The sequence below is a fragment of the Antrostomus carolinensis genome, unplaced genomic scaffold (assembly GCF_000700745.2).
Source record: "Antrostomus carolinensis isolate BGI_N321 unplaced genomic scaffold, ASM70074v2 scaffold14960, whole genome shotgun sequence".
Lineage (NCBI taxonomy): Eukaryota > Metazoa > Chordata > Aves > Caprimulgiformes > Caprimulgidae > Antrostomus > Antrostomus carolinensis.
This window is the reverse complement of record NW_010290663.1, coordinates 13,083-36,406: the sequence shown is the minus strand read 5'-3', so window position 1 is coordinate 36,406 and position 23,324 is coordinate 13,083. Positions and strand designations below refer to the sequence as shown.

Genomic DNA, 23,324 nt, shown 5'->3' with positions numbered 1-23,324 from the left:
TGGACTCTTTTTTTCAGAGTATATTGTAGCCTACTGTTGCTTTGTTCTTCCATCAGTGGTTCAGCTGGAATATCAATAGTTGGTAGGCATGCCTCTTAATTAGACCAGTGGAGGCTCTGTTGTAATTTTCAAGTTGAAGTTAATAAATTGTGTTATTCATGAAACTAAATTTCTGTGTATTTTAATTTTCATTAAATCTCATCATAACTATAGGTCACCTGGCTAACTTAAATGTGGTTGTTTTAAAATGAAGTGGAGTTATAAAGGATTGGGCTGTGGTGAAATTTTTTTTTGTGGTGAACTGGTTGGAAAACAGGCTAGCAAATGCTGTAAAAAATACTAAGGTAAAAAAGACATGAAAAATCTTTCTCATCTTCAGAGTATTTCACTGACTTTTCTTAAGCTTATATGGAATTTCAGTTAATTTTAAAGTAAAATCTGAAGCACTGGAATGAGAGGTTTGGTTTTGAGCATCCATGTTTATACTGTAAAGGTGTTTGTTCTTATTAGGTACAATGAAGCAAATCTTCCATATAATTGCATTAGTGATATGTGGCATTAAAGCTTAATTGGCATATTTTAAATATCTTACACATCAGTTTCTTTTAGATTGTGAAAATTGAAAAGGTCATGAGTTCAGTTTAATATTCCAGGGTGAGAGATTTCAATTTTAGTACAATTTGTAGAGAATTAATTAGGAAACATGACTAAAAGAAAAAGGCTGTTGAATGCAAATTAGGCTGTTCATTAGAGTATAGAAGTGAAGCATCTTAAAGTATTGCGGAAATTCGATTGCAAATTCAGCAAGCACCTTGATTGATGATTTGTTTCTTCCTCCCCCAAATTCTTTTTACTTTTTTAAAGTAGAAGTTATTGTAATAGTTCTTCAGGATGTTGACTTAATATAGTCATCATAAGGCACTTGAAAAAGGCAACACATTGTATTTTAATGGATTTCTCTTTTAACCGGTGTTTTTCTTTTGCAGGAGATTGATGAAGCCTGCAAGAGGATAAAACGTGAAATTGATGATTTAGGCCCTGAAGTTGGTGACATCAAAATCATTCCATTGTATTCCACCCTTCCTCCACAGCAACAGCAAAGGATTTTTGAACCTCCTCCACCAAAAAAACAAAATGGAGCAATAGGAAGAAAGGTAAATAGTATGCTGATATAGTAATGCTGTTGAGTAACTAGCTACTCACAGTTGTATGAGCGGTTAAATATGAGTTCAGCTGCTTTAAGTGTATTTGGACAACAAGTTTTTTTTTTTTTAATGAAGCCTCAGTAATGTGATACTTTATCACATTAAAATTTTTAGATAACTTTTTTCTTTAGTGCAATTCAGAATTCTGGCTTCCATCTCTAAGGTTGGAATGTTCTAGTAACATTTGATTGAATGGCAGTGTCATTCATGTAAGTTTCTTAGGAGAAATACAGTAAGTCAGATTAAATACTGAATTTGACAACCAGATGATTTATGTGGAGGGATGGGATTTTTTTTTTTACCTAAGTAACTGTTCTGAGACATAGTCTTTTTGGAAACAAAATGGACTGTCTCTTCAGTGGACATTATCAGGCAGGTTTTGTCTGTTTCTCAAGATTTATGGGAAGGTGTGAGTTAAAACAAGCATGTTCAAGTTAGAGGTTCATGTTTTCTGTAGGAGTAAGCAAGGAGATTCTTTCATTGGGCCAAGTGGATTGAGAAACTGAAAAACTTGTAATGACATTAGTGAGTGTTCTTAAAATTAATAGTTCAATTCTTGAATGCTCACATAAACCACATTAGAAGCTATGTGGTTATTTCTCTAAAACTGAGCATTTCTAAAGAGTCTTAATAGAGTTTCCTCAAGTTAAACTAATGCTGTATGAAAGTAGCAATCACAAAGTTAAGATTTTGAAGGTCAAAACTGAATTGTACTATCTGCTCTAGGCAGGGTTTGTTCCTTGATTATTTGCTTTTTTAATGCAGTACAATGCATGTAGAATACTAGTGACAACTTTGTAGTGTTCTGGAAGAATAAATCACTTAATAAATTTAGTGAAATGATCTGACAAAGCTAGTATCTGTGTCTAAGAGGAGGACAATTTTAGTGTAGCAACTATTTTACTGTAAGAAAAACTGCCACTATGGGAAGATACCAACTGTAGGCAAAAGCAGGCACAAAATATGTAAGCAGTGGATTCGGACTTCTGAAAACCATTATGTTTAAAACAAAGCAAGCAACCAAACAAAAAAAACCAAACCAAAACAAAAAAAACCCCACCAAACAAACAAACCCCCCCCCCCACAAAAAACCCCCCAAACCCACAAAAACCCCAACCAAACAGGAAAACAAACAAACAAACAAAAAAAAACCCCAAAAAACCAACCCAACAACCCACTACCCCCTCCTCAAAAAGGAAAAAAAAAAAAGACGACCCCAAAACCAACCAACCGAAAAACCCCACATCTTTACGTGCTTTGGCTGGAATGTTCTGGCTTCCATGTTTTGGTTTTGATTTCCTTAAGAGATCTAGCAAGGAGTGAAAGTGTGTCTGTGTTGTAAATTTGCTCTGATGTTATTTTAGTTTCAGTTAGTCTTAGTGATCAGGGTATGTAAAGCAGGACCGTGGGTTGCTGTGCCTCCACCATCTTATAAAATGTCTGCTTTCACACAGACTCCTGCGGCAGTTGAACGCAGCTTTTAGAACTGCTGAGGAAAGAGCTGGCAGGAGGTCTGAATCATTTCAAAGGCTCTGATGGTCATAAAAACTGAGTGAAGTGCTTGCAGTATCTGGAGAAGTATCTCCTGAGTTTTAACTTTGTGAAAGAAAAGTAAGATACTGGAAGTTGTGTGGAGTCTTGCAGTAGCAGTGATTGTAACAGCTGGTACTGATATAGCTTGATAACTTAGTACTGGTTTTGTCCTCTTAGCTGATCTCGTCTAGCACATCTATTATTGCAAGAAAGTTTAAGATTAAAGATTAAAAAAATGCTTTTATTAGTTAAAATTAGAGTATTTAATTTATAATCTGGAGGAAGATGACTTAACAAAGAGCCTTTCTACTCCCTTTTCCTACCTTATCCCTTCTTTCCAAAATGCATTCTATTTTTTTTTTTTTTGTTTCAGGAGTCTTAAGCATTACTAGTTAATACATATGTAATCTAGAGATATTTTTATATATAGATAATATGTAGATTTTAGTATTCAAAATAGCATCTTTAAATTAATCTCTAAAACTCTTTGATGTATCAGACTCTTAATCTGGTATTTAAAAACATTTTTAACATCACTATTTCAGTAATTGCAAAACTGCAGCTAAAGCTAATTAGGTCCAATTTATTACTTAATGTAGTTTAGTGCTAATTTTGTTTGTTTCACTTCCAAGGAACTTTGTACTTTGATTTAGGCTTGAAAGATATGGGGTTATTTTCCTCAAATTTTTTCTTAAATTTCTTGTAGTTTTACATTCATTAATTATGGGTTTTTTTAAGCAATGTGACATTAACAAATAAGATCTGTACATACAGAAGAATCCACTATGTAAATAACTTGTTTTTTCCTTCTGCCTTTGGAAAAATTCTGTATGGTTCAAGTACAAGTTAAGTAAATTCAAGTGCAAGTTAAATTGCTGGACCCTGGTGAACTAAGCGTACTCGCAGTATTGAGTTACTGGTATTGAAGTGTCCTCATAGAAATTGGTGATTGAAAGCAGGACCAAAACCTTTTGACTCTGCTCTGTAGTTGATATTTGAAGACTCTGGGTATGGACACTTTGTGTGTTAGTAGAGCTGGAAAAAGCTGAGACTTCTTAGATAAGGTACACTCTGTAACAGCAAGCTGAATGTGGATTGACTAGCCTTTTAACATGGAAGTGCTATTTAATTTGCCTATTTAATGACTGGCAATTTTTTAATGAAAATGTATTGTGCTTTTGTGTCAGCACTTAAGAGCATTAATGTTTGGCTTTTATCCCTTCCTAATCTGTACAGGTTACCTGTGAATGAAGGGTGTACAGGATGATTTTTTTTTTATTTGAGGAGTTCAGAGTAGCACATCATTTCAGGGTAGAACACCGTAATTCCAAATTGATTATTTTTTTTTTTTTTTTTTCCACCAAAGCATTGCTTTCAATATACAGTAGTATTTGGGCAAGTTTAGGCCTTAAGTCTACTTAAGAAGAGACAAGCTAAGAGTAGTAAGTAGCTGACTGGTAAAGTGATTAGCCAGGAGGAAGAGAAATCAGCAGGATTATCAATCCTAGTCCAGCCACTGGCTTCAATGTAACTCCGAGCAAATAATTAAGGGTCTCTCAGATTCTAATTGCTAAACTAAAACCGATGACGGAATGCTCTGAAACGAAGAAGTGAAAAGTAAGTAGTTTTGATGAAGTGCTGAATGGGTTTTGTGTCTTTTCTGAGGTAGCTGATTAAATTTGCTAATTTAACAGAGTTGAAAATAAATATATATTGTTCAAGATTTTAGCTGGAATGTCTTAGTAACTGCTTTATTCCAAAGAAAGTAAAAGGACGTACTCTGCTAGTACAGTTATATAACCTTTGATTTAATATTATTTAACCAGTTTGCCCTGGTTAGACTTTTTTTAAAAAAAAAGAGTTATAAAGCTGGAATGAACAGATGACAGGGTGAAAGGGATCCAGTGTAATTTATCATTTTGTACCAAAGATATGACTAATATTTTGAATAGGGTTCTTGTAAGTAAACTATTTGCTCTTCAGTTTCTTTCTCTTAAAACTGACACTTATATTGTTAATAGAAACATAGGGGAGCAGAAACAGTGGACAAAAATTGTTCTGATTTCAATAGAAGTTCATCTGGTTGTTTTCAGATCATCCTGTAAAAGTGTTGGAGCACAGCTCTGGTAGCTATTGATTAATTGAAGGAAAGCCTGCCGAAAATTCTTGGTGCAGAGACAGAATCAGACCTCTTCATCTTCAGGACAAAGTAGTTAAATATACTATTTTATTTTTTGACAGGTTGTTGTGTCCACTAATATTGCTGAGACATCATTAACAATAGATGGTGTTGTGTTTGTGATTGATCCTGGCTTTGCAAAACAGAAGGTAAATATGACTTCATTTTCTCTTTTATAGTAGGAAAGATACTGGCATCTGGTTTGTTCAGATAACTCCTCCCTTTGTAAACACTGATAGGTCTTTTCCCAATTAAAATCTTGACCTTGGTTGTTTTGGTTTTTGTTTTGTTTTTAACTTATGGTAAGTTTGCACTTAGTCTGCAAACTTGAGATACCTAGAGCAGTCCAGAACTGTGCAGTGCAGAAGAATTTTGTTTTCAAAAAATTTGAATGTGAGGATTTTGAGTTAGACCCTGAACATGGATTGCCTAGGTACTTTAGGAAGGGTTGTTTTGTATTGTGTGTCTGTGCTGGAGAATGCTCAAGTAAAACCAAGAAATTATATGAAAGTAAATAAAAATGGTGCTAGAAACCAACTATTCTTTTAAGTCATGTTAGTGTAGAAAATTCCAGCTGTAAAATGAGGTGAGGAAAATGATACCTAGTGTAGTACTGTTTCTTGTTAGTATTTATCATGTACTGTTGCAGCCCTGAAGATTGTCATCAAGCTTGTACTGTGCTTCTTGGAACATTGTGGCATGTTGAGAGGAACTGAAGTAGCTTGCCTACAGTCAAAACAATAACTAAAGAAAGAATAAAATACAAATCCCTTAATTTAGGTTTTTCACTAACTATAACTGTCTTCAAACTCTTGCAAAATGAGAGATACAGCAAAATGTCAGTACAGTCAGTGCATCTTTATACACAAGATTCAATCACCACTTGGGCTGAGGTTTCTCATACTGGAAGAATACTGTCTGTAATGAGAAATAAAGATTTTGTATGTTTTGTACCTATTCACACCAGGAAGGTGTTAAAACACGGACCAAAGAACATCTTCAACTGCAACTACTATCTAATGACTGCTTTGCTTTTCTCTTTTCTTTTCTTTTTATAGTATATTATTTTCCATGAGCCCTAATGAGTTGGCAAGGCTGCTGTTTATGTATGACTGCAATGGAAATTTTACCGTAAATTCCAACATATATTTTGGACTGTGACAGTCTGCATGTACCCTTGAAATACAGTCTTGATTTGTCATCAGTCTGATTTTTACCTTTGTGTTCAACCTTAATATTAGATTTTTCTGACCTCCAGAACATGAGTATTCAACCTTAGAGTTGTATTGAGACAGTATGTTTTTCCATGAAATTATTTGGGCATCAAGAGTGTGTTTAGCACTCTAGAACAAATTGGACGCGTTCTTTCTGCCATGACAATCTTATCTAAAAATACGCACATTTAAGGAGGACAGGGAGCCTGGCAGGAAGAGTTGTTAACAAATGAATAAAAAGTAAATGCTGTTCTCTAGGCAGTTGTATTTGAAGCTTTTTGTCACTGATCCAAAGGCTTTTGTAGGCAATTTTTTTTCTCCTTTCAGATACATGTAACTTGTGATTTCCTAGTGAGAAGCTGTGTTTTAAAATGAGTTTAAAGCAGTCTTTGGTTTTTTCGAAGATAGTTGTCTTATCCATGAGCAGTGTTCATTCTTTTCCTTGTTTCCTCCTCTGATCCCACTTTCAAATAGGTGTACAATCCACGTATCAGAGTGGAGTCTCTCTTGGTGACTGCGATTAGTAAAGCTTCTGCTCAGCAGCGAGCTGGCCGTGCTGGTCGTACTAGACCAGGCAAGTGCTTCAGGCTTTATACAGAGAAGGCTTACAAAACTGAAATGCAGGTAAGATGACTTCTTTTAGATTGTGTATATAAGAATGCCCGATCAATACAGGTAGTTGAGTGCCATGCTACCAAACCAAATGAAAATTTGAATGCTTGTGTAGTTTTAAAGTGTTTGGAAGAATGAGTGTTTTATTTTCTTTTTTTCCCTCTACCCCAGGACAACACATACCCTGAAATTTTGAGGTCTAACTTAGGATCTGTGGTACTGCAGCTCAAAAAGCTTGGTATAGATGATTTGGTGCACTTCGATTTTATGGATCCTCCAGGTATCTATTTCTGTTTTCTCATGTCTGCTCTGAAGTGTTATGTTTTGACTTCTGAAATCTTTGTTTTGGTGACTGTTTTATATAATAACAATAAATACTTTTGTTTTTTTTCACTGTTTTTGTTTTAAATCTGTAAGGAATGTCTCTTGTTTATCCTGAAATTTAGTGTTCTATCTTATCAAAGCAAGCTTTTTATGTTTCTGTCTGTATAACAGTTTTTAATGGAACAAAGGAATCAACTGAATGCCCCTTACCTTCAGAGAATAAGACAAGATTATGGGCATTAAAAAATCTATTACTGAATTTGGTTTTTTTACTTACCGCCCTAATTACATGTTTGAATTGTGTGTCAGTGAAAATACTGTGTGTAAATAAAATTGACTAGTGTTTTTAAAGGTGAATACATGTTTTTGTCTCAGGCTGTAAAGTTAAAGTGCATCTCCCTTCTAGCAGTGTTCAGTGTTCATATATACTTTAAAAATAACTGGGTTACATTGCTAATTAAAAATGTAGATCAGCCATATATAAATACATCAAAGTTGATTGTTTTTTTTCCCCCTAAAATAAAACCAAAATTTATAAGTTCTAAGATTCTAAATAGCTCTACAGAAGAGTTGCATTCTTTGTGCTATGCAGCATGTATGATAGCTTAGCAGGAAAGCTTTGTATTTCCTTCTGTTTTTCTTTGTGGGTGTAATACACGCTTGCTATGAGGAATGCAGGATTAAGAGCATTTTTAGACTCAGATTTGTGAAAGACCATAGTTAAAGATGACATGGCTGAGATTTTAGGACTGTATTGATCTTTTTTTGTATGGAACTAGGGAAAATGCAGCAGTGCATTGGGAGGGGAAATGATATAACTATAATACTGAATATTTCACAATGCTACTGCTGTATGAATTTTGAAAAGCCATAATCTTCAAATATTCAAAGCTTTTGATCCAATTAAGAGCTCTTCTAAATAAGTGACTTTTTTTTCCCCAGTTCATTCGTATCTGAATGTATATAATTGAACTTGGCAACAATCGTGTGTTTGGAAGTCAGTTGAGTAGAGAACGAAAAATAATGCTTCCTCATTTTTTGCTTATTCAGAGCAGTTTGATTAATGTTTCTACCTAAATATTTTTTTCTTCCAGCTCCTGAAACTTTGATGAGAGCCTTAGAGCTTTTGAATTACCTGGCTGCTTTAAATGATGATGGAGACTTGACTGAGTTGGGATCCATGATGGCTGAATTTCCATTGGACCCACAACTGGCTAAAATGGTTATTGCAAGTTGTGACTACAATTGTTCTAATGAGGTCCTATCTATTACTGCCATGTTGTCAGGTAATAGCAGGGGAAAAGATACTAATCAAAATGCAGATCTTCACTTTGGGGAAAAATTTAGTTTGCCACATCAAAAACATAAACAATATAAATATATTTCTAATAAAATTAAATTGTTTTTTAAGACTTCGTATAGGGGTTTAATCAATCATTAGTGGTTTAAGTAGAGACCTTGAAGCAAATGAATAGTAGTGTTAAGAAATTAACATGCATAAAGTGGTCAAACAGTTTGCTCATGATTTTATTTAAAAGTGCATATATTTGACTTGATAGAGGAGAAAAAAATCAGGCTAGTGGAACATAAAATTTATTTTTAGACTCATAGTCAGGACTAGAAATGTCAGATCAACTACTCTAGTTTTTAAGGCAGTGGAATCTTATTTTGTATTGTGCATTCTTCTGCACATTGATAAATCCCAGTATTTCCAAAAGGATTACAGTGCAATTTATATTAAACCATAGGCTTGTACATGAAATGATGATACATTTTTCAGTCATTAAGTGACAAAGCTGCAGAACAGTCATTACTTTTAAAGGGAAGAAAGAAACTTTGAGGGAGGATGTATATTTGTAAGAATTAATTTGTGTGTGCACAGCTGTACTTTGCTGCATTATGTGAATAGCACTGCGTCAGAGCAGGGCTGCTTGTCGGGAGAGCTTGATGAGAGAAGTGTTATCAAGCAAGCCTTGTATTTCATTTCCCAGTTATGTAGAACTGACTTCATTTTATAGTTGTTATATGACAAACAGCAAGATTTAGACTGTTACAAAAATGGGGATGTTCCTACTCATGACTAATCTCTTGTCTTTTGAGTGTGCTGTTTTACCAGGCTCTTCACAATGCACGTGCACTAGTTACATGCTTAACTTGGTTGAATAGAGTGGGGGTGGGGGGGGAAGTTTTGGCTAAGTGTAAAATCTGTTGCTTCAGTTTAGTCTTACAGTATATTTTATATGAAAGTTTTTAAGAACAAGCTAAAATGTTTGTTGCAGAGTTATGACTGTTCAGACTCAGAGCAGATGGGCAGGGCAGAATTGTAATAATCTTTTTTAATTAAATGGTAGGCTTAATTGCGGAGGTGGTGGTAGGTTGGTGCCTGTCTTCCTCTTTCCTTGCCCTCTCTCTCCCCAGTTTCTGCTAAGAACAGAAGTCTGGTATTTTTGTCTGTGGTCTTCAACTGATTTGTCTTACTCCTTTTTCTACTTACCTTTTCCCAGGCCATTACACATTTTTTTTAAGGCACAATTAATGTCATGATAAATAAGTATGGAGTTTTGTTTTGTTTTTTTTTTAAAAAAAAAAGGTTGAAGCTGGTTTATGTATGGGTTGTAACTAAAATTCTGCTTTTAAAAAAAAGCATAGTCCTAGTATTTGTGAGGGCTATTTCCCAAAGTAAATGCTTTTTTAATCCAGTGGCATGACTGTATGTTATGGTGCCTTAAGTCAACATAAAATTATCAGGCTATGGATAGCAATCCATGTATCAATAGTTTGGACTGAACAGAAAACTATATACCAGAAAAGAGCAGAGAATAGTGTTGAATAAATGAGCAGATTAAATGATTATACCTTGTTTTATAAGAGCTGTCATGTCTTGCTGTGGGGTAGAAAGTGCTATTACATATTCAAAACAGTGATAGAATAATTTGGAATTGGCTTTTATTAGTCTGAGTTGGAAATTAAAATACACTTTATATTGTCTCTGTTTTTAAATGCAGGACCCAAAATACAGGGTGTTTATTTTGCACCTGCATTTCAATTTTCTTCAATGCATTGGTCTTTCTGATTTGTTTACCATATGATTCACTGTTGCAGTGTGTATTTTTTTTTTTTTTCCCCTCAAGTTCCATTCAACTTGAGTATTCATCTCAACATATTTAAGTGTAGTGTTTTGGGGCTTTTATGGCAATTCAAGAAGAAAATAAAGTAAAACCACATAACACCCCACAAAAAGGCCCTCATCTGTTAGGGACAGATGAGATACGAAGAGGTATTCTCGTGAGATTGGTGGGCTTCTGTTATGAGAAGGCTGATGTAGTCCCAAGCAGCTGGAAAAAGATAAAAGATTTGTAGCATCTTCCTTAGCATTAATTTAATTGAAGTCTAATCTCTTAAAAATTGCATCTACTTAAAACCAGACTGATAACTTTTTTTTTTCTCCTGTAGAGCTCTATAAAGACCTCTTGTAACTACTTCCAGCATCCTATGAATTAGTATCAATACTACAGTAGTATAAGAATGTTGACAGACGATGAATAAAGTTGGCTGCATTAGTATTTGTGGTCTTTGGTAGTCTGTATTTGGAAAGGGAGTGTTAAAACACGATTTTTGGATTCGGGTCAGACTGAGTCAGATTTATGTAAGAGAATATGATGCTAGAGAAAGCTCATCACGTTGTGGGGTTCTTTAATTTTTATTTCAAGCAGTGCCAAAGGACGGTTTAACCTTCCACCACTACCGCTACCATCACAACTGTTAGTTATTAACACCTTCATTTATGTACTTCTGTATACCAGTGCTGATAACAATACCATCTGGGGAAGAGGACTTGACTTTACTAGTGTGTTCTGTCTAGTAGCAGACTTGTGATGAAACTCCTTTGTTTAGACTGTACTAGTGCACTACAGTTTCAGAACTACCTTCTTCACTCTGTCCATACAGGCTTTCTGGGAAAGCAAATTTGGAATTAAAAGTGTTTTGTTACATAGGGTACTAGCTCCTGGTAGAGCTATCAGCACTGGGTCTTAAACTAAGATCTCTTTAGCCTTCCAGTATATGTAGGCAATCTTGATGGCCTTCAGACTAGAGATTTTGATGCCTATATATAATTCTATTAAAATAATCAGGTACTCTGTAGCTTTGAAACCCTCTTGTCTTACAGATGTGGTTAGGTGTTGATGTACCAAATCAAGGTAGTAAACAGTCCCAAGATGCAGTTGGAGGCCATCCTGCCCTGCCCTATGCTCTGTGAACTGACCTAGCTAGGCCTTGTTCCTCTATCTGTGAATGCGTGACTCATCGATATGGGCGTTTGTGTTGGGCCCATACCAACCTTGTTTAGTCCCACAGTGTTTTGTTCGCCCCACGGAAGCAAAGAAAGCAGCAGATGAAGCCAAGATGAGGTTTGCCCACATAGATGGAGATCATTTGACGTTGCTGAATGTCTACCATGCTTTCAAACAAAGTAAGTGTGCACCTGTTTTAGTGAAATTATTTGTAATACTTTTATTTTTTTGTCATCCCCCCTTCCCCTAAAGTATGTAAAAGAGCTATTTAAGTACTACTTTCCTTTGTGGGGTGGGAACAAAACCAAAAAACTAGCCAAGAGATCATGTAATGAACTGCTGAGTACAGAGACAAACCAGGCTTTTAAATCAGTGCTGAGTAATCTTGGTCAGAAGGAAGTAAGCGTTCCTCTAATTGAGAAATATTGGAAATTTGTTATCTGACATGAATTATGGAAAAATCTGAATAATTGCTTAGTAATTTTTCAGGGAGAACAGTGCAGAAAATACTCCGAATTTGGAGAAGGATATGTTCCTAGAGCCAAAATCTTTTTAATCCTAACTTTTAAAAATAGTTAATAATTCTGTAATAAGGCCTTGGGATGGATTGAGAGGCAAAGGGGTGATGCATCAACAAGAAGTAACTTAGAGCCATACAATAAACTTATTTCATTTACCTCATTTCTGTGTATGGATTTTAGGGGAAATGTACAGTCCTCCTCAGCATAGCTGAAGTATATTTTAGCAGCTTGAAAAATATGGGAATGAACAGGTGAAGCTAGGAGTTCTCTTGAAAAGTGACTACGTAAGTGGCACACTTTTTTAACAGTGGCTTATCCTGGTGGTAAGTAAAAAGATTACTCTTAACTGCCAGCCAGGTTAGATTAGATGCTCCAGTTGCATTTTCCTATAAGCAAACGAAAAAGCACCAGTCTTTTACCCCTTAAAAACAAAACAAAAAACAAACCCCAAAAACTTGTGTGGCCCTTTCTGTTGCAGTTCTGGTCTAGAAATTTTGTATTGAAACATTCTAACACTGTATCCTTATGTGGCAATGCAAAATAAGGATATCTTCAGAGTAAAAGTCCAACAAATGTATTCAAAACTGTTTAAAACAATAGTTGAGAAAGTTCTGTTAAGCACATGTGAATTGGACACATCTGTTGCTTGTGTTTCTACTAGGTTTTTAGTTAACAGGATCCAGTGTGTCTTGCAGATGTTTTATGTGTATGTGGTTCTGGAAGCTACTGCTTTCATGCTCAAGTTACTGAGGGATGGAGTTATTTGGGGAATAATCTTTTCAGTTTCACTGAAATTGAACAGGATTTCTAGGATTCAGGATCAGAATACAAAATGCTGCTACTGTGTTTATCTAGAACAATATAAAACAGTTTTGGGTCATCTAAAATGCACAGTTCAAATGGCACAGAAAGTAACCTGCTGTGGTACTTCAGTTATGATTCTGCTGTGTAGTGTACAAGAGCTTCAGCATTAATACTTCATTTTAAATATATTCTGTAAGATAAATCACAGAATCATAGCATGGCTTGGGTTGGAAAGGATGTCAGAGATCATCTAGTTGCAACCCCCCTGCTGTGGACAGGGTTGTCAGCCACTAGATCAGGCCGCCCAGGGCCCCATCCAACCTGGTCTTGAACGCCTCCAGGGACAGGGCATCCACAGATTCTCTGGGCAACCTGTGCCACTGTCTGACAACCCTCTTGCAGAAACAACTTAAATGTTCCTCAGTGATATAACCTTCCTTCTTTTCAGTGCAAATTAAGAATTCTCTCTCTGTACAAGAGATACTTAAAGTTTTAAAGTTTAAGACTGGTTTTGTTGGATCATTAAACTGACATAGGAGACGAGATTCACTTGGAAAGTAACAGAACTGGTAGGGAGAACTGGGTTTCTTGGTGTTAAAACAAATAGGTGTTTATTCGAAGAAGAATGGCTCTGGTTTGCTGTCTTTAATTTCTTATTAGTGCCATCAGCCATAGAAACAGTAACTTTTTGGTAACTAAGAGTACCAAGTTCTGTTACTGGCGCTGTATTTTACCAGTCATCTACGTTTACTTAAGCTGCTGTGAGGAACATCACACTTAGATTAGTCTGTTTGTGTAGCTGTTAACTGTTACTTGAATGCTTAATTTAAGGAGGTTTTGGTTTCTCGCATACAATATAATTATGTACAATCTTCTTGTGCGTTCATTGCAGTTAAAGATGTACAGTGTTCTTTACATTCAGTTACGTTTTACATTGCAGGGTTTGGAAGATGATTTTTCTAGTTTCAGTGTGTGATTTTTTTTTTTTTTTTAATGTGCAAAATTTATTGGTGTGTTATTTCAGCAAAACATTAGTGATTGTGTGTATATTATGTTGGTGAGGGGGGGGAAACCCTGATTTTCTTTAGTCCTGACCACATGCTTCCTGAATAGAAGACAATTTGGGCAAGTTACCTAATGCGAGAAATCGTCTAAATAAACTTAAGAGGTGTTGTAATTTATAAAAGTTTATTAATTTTTTTTTTCTGGTTAATCTGATTGATCAGTCAGTTGCTGTTTTATTTACATTGTTCATATTGGATGAAATACTCATTTTTGATGCATGGATGTTTTTTCATGTTGCAGATCATGAGTCGGTTCAGTGGTGTTACGACAACTTCATTAACTACAGGTCCCTGATGTCTGCAGACAATGTACGCCAACAGCTGTCACGAATCATGGATAGATTTAATTTGCCTCGTAGAAGCACAGACTTTACCAGCCGAGACTATTACATCAACATAAGAAAGGCATTAGTTACTGGGTATTTCATGCAGGTATGTGTGTTCTTGTAAAGAACATTGTTCAGTGTTTTGTGGCTTTTAATGTTAGTATGGTTATTATAATTTATTGAAACTTTATGAATGTTACTTAAATAATACACTGCTAACTATGTTACCACTTAGTCTTTGTCAGGTTGCTTGGTTATTACTCAAATAGTACGTTCTTTGTTATTTGGAAGAGAAGTTGCAGGCAATCTTATTAGTATCAAGATATTATTTCTGGCATGACCAGTCCAGAATTGACCACTAACTTCCGAATAGCTGAGGAACTAATTTTGTAAAACATTTCAAATTAACTGCAGAATATGTAATTTTTAAATTATTTATAATCTGATACAAATAGGGGTATATAAATATTAATTATATGTAATCCTTGTAGAAGAGAGAGTTCTTTTGCATACTTTTCCATATTTATATTTTGCTTCTAACTTATGTGACTCACAAGTACTGCAGTACTGGAGCAGGTCTGTAATCTCAAGGTGTATGCTATTTGTAACTCATTTGCCTCTTAACCAGGATGGTATGGAAGTCAGTCTCCACTGCTACCTCCTGGATGCTTTCCATTTCACTTTAAGCTTGCCTCTAGGCCAGAATGCAGGCTATGATGGGTTGGGTTTTTTTGGGGAGTGTTTGGTTTTTTGTTGTGGGGTTTTTTTGGGTCATAGTCCCTTCATGCTATTTTTTCTCTTCAGCATTCATCACTGGGGCTAGAAGAGTCCCTTTGGCTCTTGCAGACCCAGGGGTACAGAACCTGTAACGGAAGTGACTCTTCATCCTCATTAACTCTGGGCTGTTGTGATAATTTTTTTCCCAGCAAACGTGCATTCTGACACATCTCAGCAGTGTCTCTGCTAGAGCATAATATCTCACTTCTGCTGAACACAACCTTCTTATCCTTGAGAGGCTGGCCAGTGCCCATGGCATTTCCTAATTTTTTCAGTTGAGCTGTGCTCTAGTGGTATTTGAGCACAGAGGCTTACCAGTTGAAAAAGGAACCATTGGTTAGTGCTGTGCAGCTTAGAATGGCAAGCAGCTTGACACACCACATCCTGACTGGGGCACAGACTTGAGTACCAGGTATACTTACAAACTCCCTTCCCCAAGGAAACGGTGCCTTCCCCAGGGCTAAGCCATCCAGGAGTCTGTAGCTGAAACCTGTTTCTGGATTTTCAGTATATAGGAATATCAGTATCAAACACTGCTCTGCACTGTGACGCAAATAGGAGAATTAAGGCTGTTGGCTACTTTTAAATATTAAAATAATTGTAAAGACTGTCTTGCTGTAACCCTTCAGACAGGCAGGCTAGTCACTGTGTTCATTTCTTGCTTTTGGGACATGTTTTCTTCATCTTTCTTGGGAGACACTTTGGTACGCATTCCCACCTACACCTTAAATTCTGTAAATGTTTTGCAAGACAAAGAGCAGTTCTCCCCAACAGTCCTTGTTGGGCCCCAGCTGGTTGAGGTGGGTCTGATTGCCACAGTTGCACTTTTGTTTGGAAGAGTACCCTATGGCTTCCTTCATTTGCTTGGACCTATAGGAGGTCATGCCCTTGGAAGTTTGTTTTATGTTACTCAGAGTGAAACTCTTCCTCTAGTAGATGTTTTGCTGACATGGATGTGGAAGTGCACTGTTGGTGTCAGTAGCTTTTTGGTCTGTACTGCTCAGGAGTTGGAGATGTGACTTTATATTTTTGCTGTGAATAGAGTAGTAGGCTCACACAGATGAAAATGAAAGCCTTTGCAGAAGTCTCCTTGGGCTTCCAGAGTCAATAGGTTGTTTACCACCCCCTTCACCCAAAATGCCTGATTGAATTTTTGGGCTGAATCAAGAGATGGCTATGGCACACCTGTGGAAGGCATCTGGCATTGAAGCCATTTGAAGTTTCTCTTATCCTTTGATGTGTTTGAGTCTATTTTATTTTTAGTTTCTTCATGTCTATTTAGCTTCCGTGATAGTGTGATACCTGTTTGACCTTGACTCTGAACCTTCTTTCATTAATTTCATGGTTCTTTGAGTAGCCTTCAGTAGAAAACTTACAAACAAAAAAACTGATAAATACTCAAGAGATGTTATTTAGCAGCAGCTAAGATACTACTTAGAAACATAGTCTGTATGAACCATTCTACCCTCTCTAAGCAGATATTCAGGCTCTGGCATTTGGAGACTCTTGTTCAGGAACCATGGGTAATGGAACACATACATCAGTCTCTGTCCTTTTAGTACAGAGCATATGTGGAATTCCAGGTCTGAGCACTTGCAAAGTGTGTGCACGTACAAGAGATGCATGTCTCTGCATGTAAAGTACTTAGGTCTATGGGCAGCACGTGGCAGAAGTTGATTCTTCAGACTTCAGAAAGTTTAAAAATGCAGTGTGAAGTGGAAAAAACAGTAGCAGCCATTGGTCTGAAATAGTTCTCATTGACCGCATTGTTTTCTACTTTGGTAATTGTCTAGTGTGCTAAAAATAATAATAAATTTTTACTGTAGAAATTTCTGTACTAGTCAAGACCTGTGGTTGATGTCAGACAGTGCGGGCCTGTATTAACTACTGAAATAGTACTAACTGTATATTTAGTACTAAGTACTGTAAATTTCCCTGCCTTCAGTTTGTGTCAGTGGCTGATAAATGTGGAATTTCTGCTGGTGAGGAATCATCTTTTTTTTTTACCTTTCATATTTAAATGAAAACTTGAATTCTAGTAATCTGCCATAGACAAGCGAAGAGAGTAGTAAAATAGTTTAAAACTACCAACAATTCTGTGTGTAGAAAAGCTTCTGGAAGGATAGATTTTGACAAGTAGTGTCTTATAAAATTTATGTGCTATGTCCCTGATTTCTTCTAGTTTTTAAAATGGAAAACTTTTATTGGCTTTTTTCAGTATTTATTTCTGTATCACACATCAGAATATACAAAGTATACATAAAATAAAGCAAGAGTGATTCTTGCAAAATCTAAGACACTGCTCATTGAAAATAAAATACATCAGAGAAATACTGCTTTCTTAATACTTTAGTGCTAGACATATCCTATTTTAAGAAGGGAGAGGGACTGGAAAATTGCACACCTTAACACAATTGTAATTTGGCAACAAGACTCAAGAACTAGGAATAGATTATTATTTACTCAAAAGAATTAGAAAAACTACGTATAATTTTTCAAGTGTTAATAGATGTGAGTGATAAAGGCTAAGCAAAAAATAATTATACTACAGAAAGTAAGCTCAGGGAACTTGAATTGGAAAAAGCAAGCAAACGACAAAGTATTTTAAAGATAGGTCATTTTCCTCAGCAGTTCTCTTTTTTTGAGACCGATATTAACAGTTATCTTAAAAGAACTTGGGTTTTTATCATTGCATTTCCAAACTAGTAGTGAAGGCAGAACAAGATTTGGTAGTTGAAAATTTAAGTGAGAATTTAAAGGTGGAACAAAGTACTATCCTGTGGTGTCTTCAAATCGAGCTTGGAAACTTTTTTTGGAGGATGTGGCTTTGTCAGAGACAGAATATATCAGAGAATGAAACTAAATGACCTGTGCTATACAGGAAGTTAGATGTCAGGTGATTGGACTACTAATTAAAATCTTGTTCTTGCTGCTACTCAGTCTTTGGTGCTGTTTTGTGTATAGAAGGATGTATGTTCTTAAGTCTTTACATAATCGGGCTTCTACAATAATAGAATGGTAATAAAGTAAACCTATGACACTAAGGTGGTCACCAGTTCATTTAATGGTATTCATTTTGCTTTTTAAGGATGCAGAAGAACAGTTTAAAACTTCTTAATAGCTTCAGAAGCACTTGCTTTGCAAGCAGGAACTGCAGAAATCCAAGCAACTGACATTGCTCCTTTGGTGCATGCTGGCATTCTTTTACCAAAAAGACAGACAAGAAACCATCATTTCTCTAAGCTCTCTGTCAAGACTAGCCTGCCAAAATTTGTGGGTTGGATCTCGTGATACTTGTCCAGCTTTTGCCCTTTTAAGTGCATTTGGACTGAAGGTGTTTCATGTGTTTGACTACAGACTCCTGTGTGGGCCCTCTAGGTTTGATGACATGATAGAAAATTAATAAGCACAAGTACACTTAAAATTTCAGAGGAGAGTGTCATTCTTAATAAAACTGTCATCCTGAAACTGAAATATCTGTTATAAGAATTTGAACTAAAACTTTTTGCTATGGTGGCATGTGCCATGGGGGCCACTGTTTCCATGTGAGTTTGTCATGTTGATAAAAGCATTATAATTGTCTCTAAGTCATTATCAGGTGAGCTTTCTTGGTCTGCAGAGTAACCTGTTGCAGAGATGCATGGACTGGCTTGACTCTTGATGATCCTTTTAGTCATGTTTGTGTAGTCACTGGTGTTAATAGCTTTTCCCTTCATTTACAGCCCTATTCTTTATTCAGGTAGCCTAACTCACAAATGTTTTGTAGTAATACATGACAGATTCCTTGATGATCTCAGGATTCAAGTGTGTTCCCATATCAGACATGCTTTGTATGATACTGTGGCTTCTGTGGAAGCTCATGAGCTTAATGCTCTGAAAAACATCACGGAATGGTTGAGGTTGCAAGGAACCTCTGGAGGATATCTGGCCCCACCACCACTACATTGTATTCTGCAGGCACCGGAATTGGTTGCATGCCAGGGGTTCAAAGGAGCGTAAGTGTATGTGCTGCCTCCTGTGTGTCCTTGTTTGCTCCCTTATGTCAACCTTGGTGCTCTCCTGAGCCCATTCTAGATTCTTTTAGCATAGTGATCTGTCAAGTGCCTTCAGAGAAGCAGCAGAATTGTCTCTTTGTCAGCTGTGCTGAAACAGCTCAGGCCGGGAAGGAGCGGGAACATGTAGTAGCTGACAGTTAGATCACTGTTCCTTGCTGTGGAGCCATAGCTTCACTGTGCATATTTCACTATAGATTGTTGCCATTACTGAGCCTGAAATTCTTCTGTGCAAACAAGCATACTTAGTAGAAACATCTAAATAGGATAAATACTGTAGCTCAGTGTTAGCTCAGGGTTGAAATAAGTCACAATAGGATGTTGCCTCTTAAAGGTGACTTTTCTTAATTGGGATTATTCTAGTCCCTGTACTTCTCTGGAAATTAAGAGCTAACTGTACTTTTCTGTAGCATTTATTTTTCTTAGAGTATGCTTAATTAGTTATTTCAGAATCTTTTTATTTAGTTCAGAATTATACAAAGTAAACAAATACAGCTTTCATAATAAGTGACGTGGAAAATGAAATTTTATGTGTTTGGGAAAGCTAGATGATGACTCTTTACTATTTTAATACATCTGAGTGAGTCAGGTGAATGTAAATTGTATTGATTTTAATTTAACAGCATACTGCTTTCTAAAACAAAATGTAAATAAACGAATTGTTCTGTCCTTTTATAGGAAGAGCAAAGATAAAGCACACAAATATTTTTGTACGCATGCTTTACTTTTGGTCTGAAAAATGAAATTTCTTTTAAGAAACAAAACTTCCTTTGAAAAAAACCATAGTCCCACAGCAACATATGTGCTGTGATTGTGCTAGCCCTGTGATGGATGAGTTTCTAGCATAGTCTGGTTTGCAGCTATACTGCTATTTAATTTTGCAAATGTTGGATTGAGTTGAATGAAATTAAGCTTAAATCGTTACAGACAGTGCACCGTTAATCTCCATTTAAAAGAGCCTATGTTGACTCCCCAGACTAGAAATAAAGTAGCAGTGTAATCTCTCAAATCTTGGGTGAAAAGATTTGCAGACTATTGAAATACCTTATTCCATTATTAAAACATATTCTGGATATTAATTGTCATAAAATACAGAAGAGAAGCATACTCAAAATGAAAACAAGGAGGTATACAGTCCATATTAAAGGAAAGCAGCTAATGATGATCTGATTAAAAACGTGTCTTTCGGACATCTTTCAGCCATTGTCTGTATTTTTGTGTGTGTGTATATATATATGTAGTGAAATAAGTGTTGAGGTCATCCTGAATTACCAGTATCAAAAGGTTAATTTTAGTTACCTGTTCTGTTAGATTAACTGTTCTTACAGAGGATGTCCTTCTAAGGGTAACTGTCTGCTTTACCAAATCTTAATGAGCTAGGTATCGGAGCATCTCAGCGAGGTAGGCATTATTCCCTTTCATAGATCGAGAAGCTTGGTCAGAGAGAGGTTAATTGATTTTTACCAAGGTCACAGCAGAACTGTGTTGCTGAACCTACGTTTTCCAGCTCTGAAGCTCATGCTGTAACAAGACTGTTCTTATTTCTGACATAATAAACTTCTCGTTCTTACTGGACTGACATATTTTTTTCAATCCCATTGTGTGAGAGGATTTGCAGATAAATATGTGCATCAATAAAATTACTGCTGAAACACTGCACTATTAAAAACTTGAAAGGGTAACGTTGCGGCTTACTGGTCCCACAGTAGCTACTGCTGTGAAATGCCTGAAGCAGGTGTCTGTAGTAGAGAGCAGCTGACGTTGTGTGACGTTACAGACCAGTCCAGCAGATATTCCCTTCCCGTACTTCTGTTTGCATTGCTGCTCTTCTAATAACTATTCCTCTCTTTGGGTGATAACTATTTTTGTATGTTGCTTGAATTGTATATTAGAATATACACTTACCATGGCAGTTAGCAAAAACATCTGGCATCTTGATTGTGTCTATAAAAAAACCTGAGTAGTTGAAGTGGTCAAGTGTGCCAAATTTAGAAGAGGTTTGAAAGTTGGGATAGTATGTTTTGTATAGAGCACTTAACAGTCAGCTTGAAATCACTTCATTTAAAAATTGCCTGTGCTAATGAAAGAACATCTTTTTACTTAGGTGGCACATTTGGAACGAACAGGGCATTACCTAACAGTGAAAGATAACCAGGTGGTGCAGTTGCATCCTTCCACTGTTCTTGATCATAAACCAGAATGGGTGCTCTATAACGAGTTTGTCCTTACAACAAAGAATTACATCCGGACATGTACAGACATCAAGCCAGAATGGTAAGCCAGAAGTCTTAAAACAGTCATGACCTACTGTAAAGTTCTTGGTTTTCTTCTTCCTTTTTAAAATTGAGGTAATTCCTTTAACCTTTCCTGAAGCTAATGTTATTAAAATAGCTTGGGGGACAGCAATGGCACAGACTTGAGATCATGCAGATGACTAAGGGTTTTCTTTGGGAATACTTGTTTGTGTTTGTGGGAGCTGTCTGTAACAGTTGGATGCCCGGGGTCTGTATGTAGTGTGCGGAGAGACGCTTGACTTAAAACCAGTTACTTCAGTAAGCCTGATGGGAAGGAGTTGCTTGGAGATGCTGGGTTTGGGGATAAGTTGTAGCACCCACTTGTGTATCTGTTAAGAGATACTGGTAGATGCCTCTGTTCTCAGGATGTAGGACCTTAATTGGCAGGAGGTGTCTGATTTTTTCTGGAAGGATGTGAACAGCATTCAGTGCTTTCTTAAAATATGAAGGAAAGAGGTGGTAATACTGGTACAGCCTACCTTGTCATAATATTTATTAGTCAGTAGAGTGCATATCAAGGAAACTGGAGGCTGATCCTCTGCAGACAAGCAGAGATCTGAATTGTCTTGCCCCTCTTTAAGGTTGTACTTCAGCTGCCAAGTTGTAAGCTTTGGGGATGTGGGAGGCTCTTCAGTTGTTGAAGTTGTGCTGTTGTGCAGAAAGAGTTTAAAGATTTATAAGCTGGAAAACATTTTGTGTATGTGTGTATATAGTCCACAGTATTTTAATGGAAAATGTGTTTGAATCCTTCCTTAGAAATCTGTTTCTCAACCAGTGCTGTATAACCTAAAGCAGGATCCTCTGGCCTTGGTTGCATTTGTAAGCTGAAAGCAGCTAAGACTGAACTGTACTCTTACACAAACTGATACTTGGCTGGACTCCTGTGGCTTGTGGACTTTGACGTTAAGAAGCAGGTCTGACTGTATGGGCTCCTGTGGCATATGCAGAAGCAGCAGTGTGGGTCTGTAAGGAACCTATGGCTGAAGGGGAGCGTCTCACTAGACACAAGTGTGTGCTTTTCTGCTTTGGACCTGGGTGCTTGCACAGGATGGGACCGAGATGGAAATGTGTGTGCACATGTAACCTTACGTTAGTCTTAGAATCGCAGAATGAGCTGAAAATAATAATCTTTGTTTCACTTGGTTGCAGAATTTCTGCAGGATGCATCTTAAAGTTTGAGTATTAGTAACAAACTTTTCCTTTTTTGACAGGCTGGTGAAAATTGCCCCTCAATATTATGACATGAGCAATTTTCCACAGTGTGAAGCAAAGAGACAGTTGGATCGCATCATTGCCAAACTTCAGTCCAAGGAATACTCACAGTACTGAATTCATGCTTTGAACTGAAGTTTTTCAGAGGACAGCTTTAAGATATGAAAGGATTCGAAGTTCAAGTTGTGCTCTTCACTTTGGTTCAATAATGGCCTTTATTTGAAAGCTTTTTAATTTTTCTTTACAGTAAATATTCCATTCTGATTTCATAAATTAAACATTTATGCCTCCCTTTTGTGTTGACACTGTAGCTCATACTGGAAAAGCTGATCAATGTTTTGCAGTTTATTGAAAGTAGTTCTATATATAACAATGTTATAAGCATTTCTTTAGAAATGGTTGAAAATGCTTCTAAAAATGTGATTATCGACCATGGTATGCATGATCGTTGTAATTGTTGACATTCCTTTTAGAAGTTGTGAAATGTTACAACTTGTGCTTATGTAGACACAATCTTCAGCTTCAGTACAAAGGTACTGACTTCAATAAAGTCTATTTATACTAATTTTGTGCCACAGTATGTCGGTATTTCTGTTGTTTTGATGAAAACATGAGAAGCCATTTAGTCTCCCATTAAACTGCTGTCTTATTGACATGGCAGTAGTTTAATATTTTAATATGAAAAGTGCAGCTGCTTAAGCAGAACAATTATGGTGATGTCAGTATAATGCATACAATGTTGATCCCTTGCAGACTTGTTTAAATTAGGTAGGAAATTGTTTTAAAAATGAAATGCATGCAGAATTTTTTTGGAGAATGCTTTCTTCAAACATACTCCTAGATATTTCTTGGACAGAACTGTAATATGTCCTGTAAAGTGAAGTGTCTGTGGCCAGTTAGAAGTTACCCTGCTGG

The 23,324-nt window shown here is 36.4% G+C and overlaps 1 protein-coding gene across 1 annotated transcript in view; it reads left to right on the top strand.

Annotated features, from left to right (window-relative positions):
• Window positions 1-22,974, top strand: part of DHX15 (DEAH-box helicase 15) — a 40,455-nt gene extending 17,481 nt beyond the window's left edge. Inside the window, exons 5-13 of the mRNA XM_010174038.2 lie at window positions 987-1,154; window positions 4,980-5,066; window positions 6,606-6,755; window positions 6,915-7,023; window positions 8,162-8,353; window positions 11,416-11,538; window positions 13,990-14,180; window positions 21,008-21,177; window positions 22,409-22,974. Of these exons, the coding sequence (XP_010172340.2) occupies window positions 987-1,154; window positions 4,980-5,066; window positions 6,606-6,755; window positions 6,915-7,023; window positions 8,162-8,353; window positions 11,416-11,538; window positions 13,990-14,180; window positions 21,008-21,177; window positions 22,409-22,526 (1,308 nt within the window). The 3' untranslated portion in view covers window positions 22,527-22,974. The remainder of the gene's footprint in view (window positions 1-986; window positions 1,155-4,979; window positions 5,067-6,605; window positions 6,756-6,914; window positions 7,024-8,161; window positions 8,354-11,415; window positions 11,539-13,989; window positions 14,181-21,007; window positions 21,178-22,408) is intronic.
• Window positions 22,975-23,324: the final 350 nt, after the last annotated feature.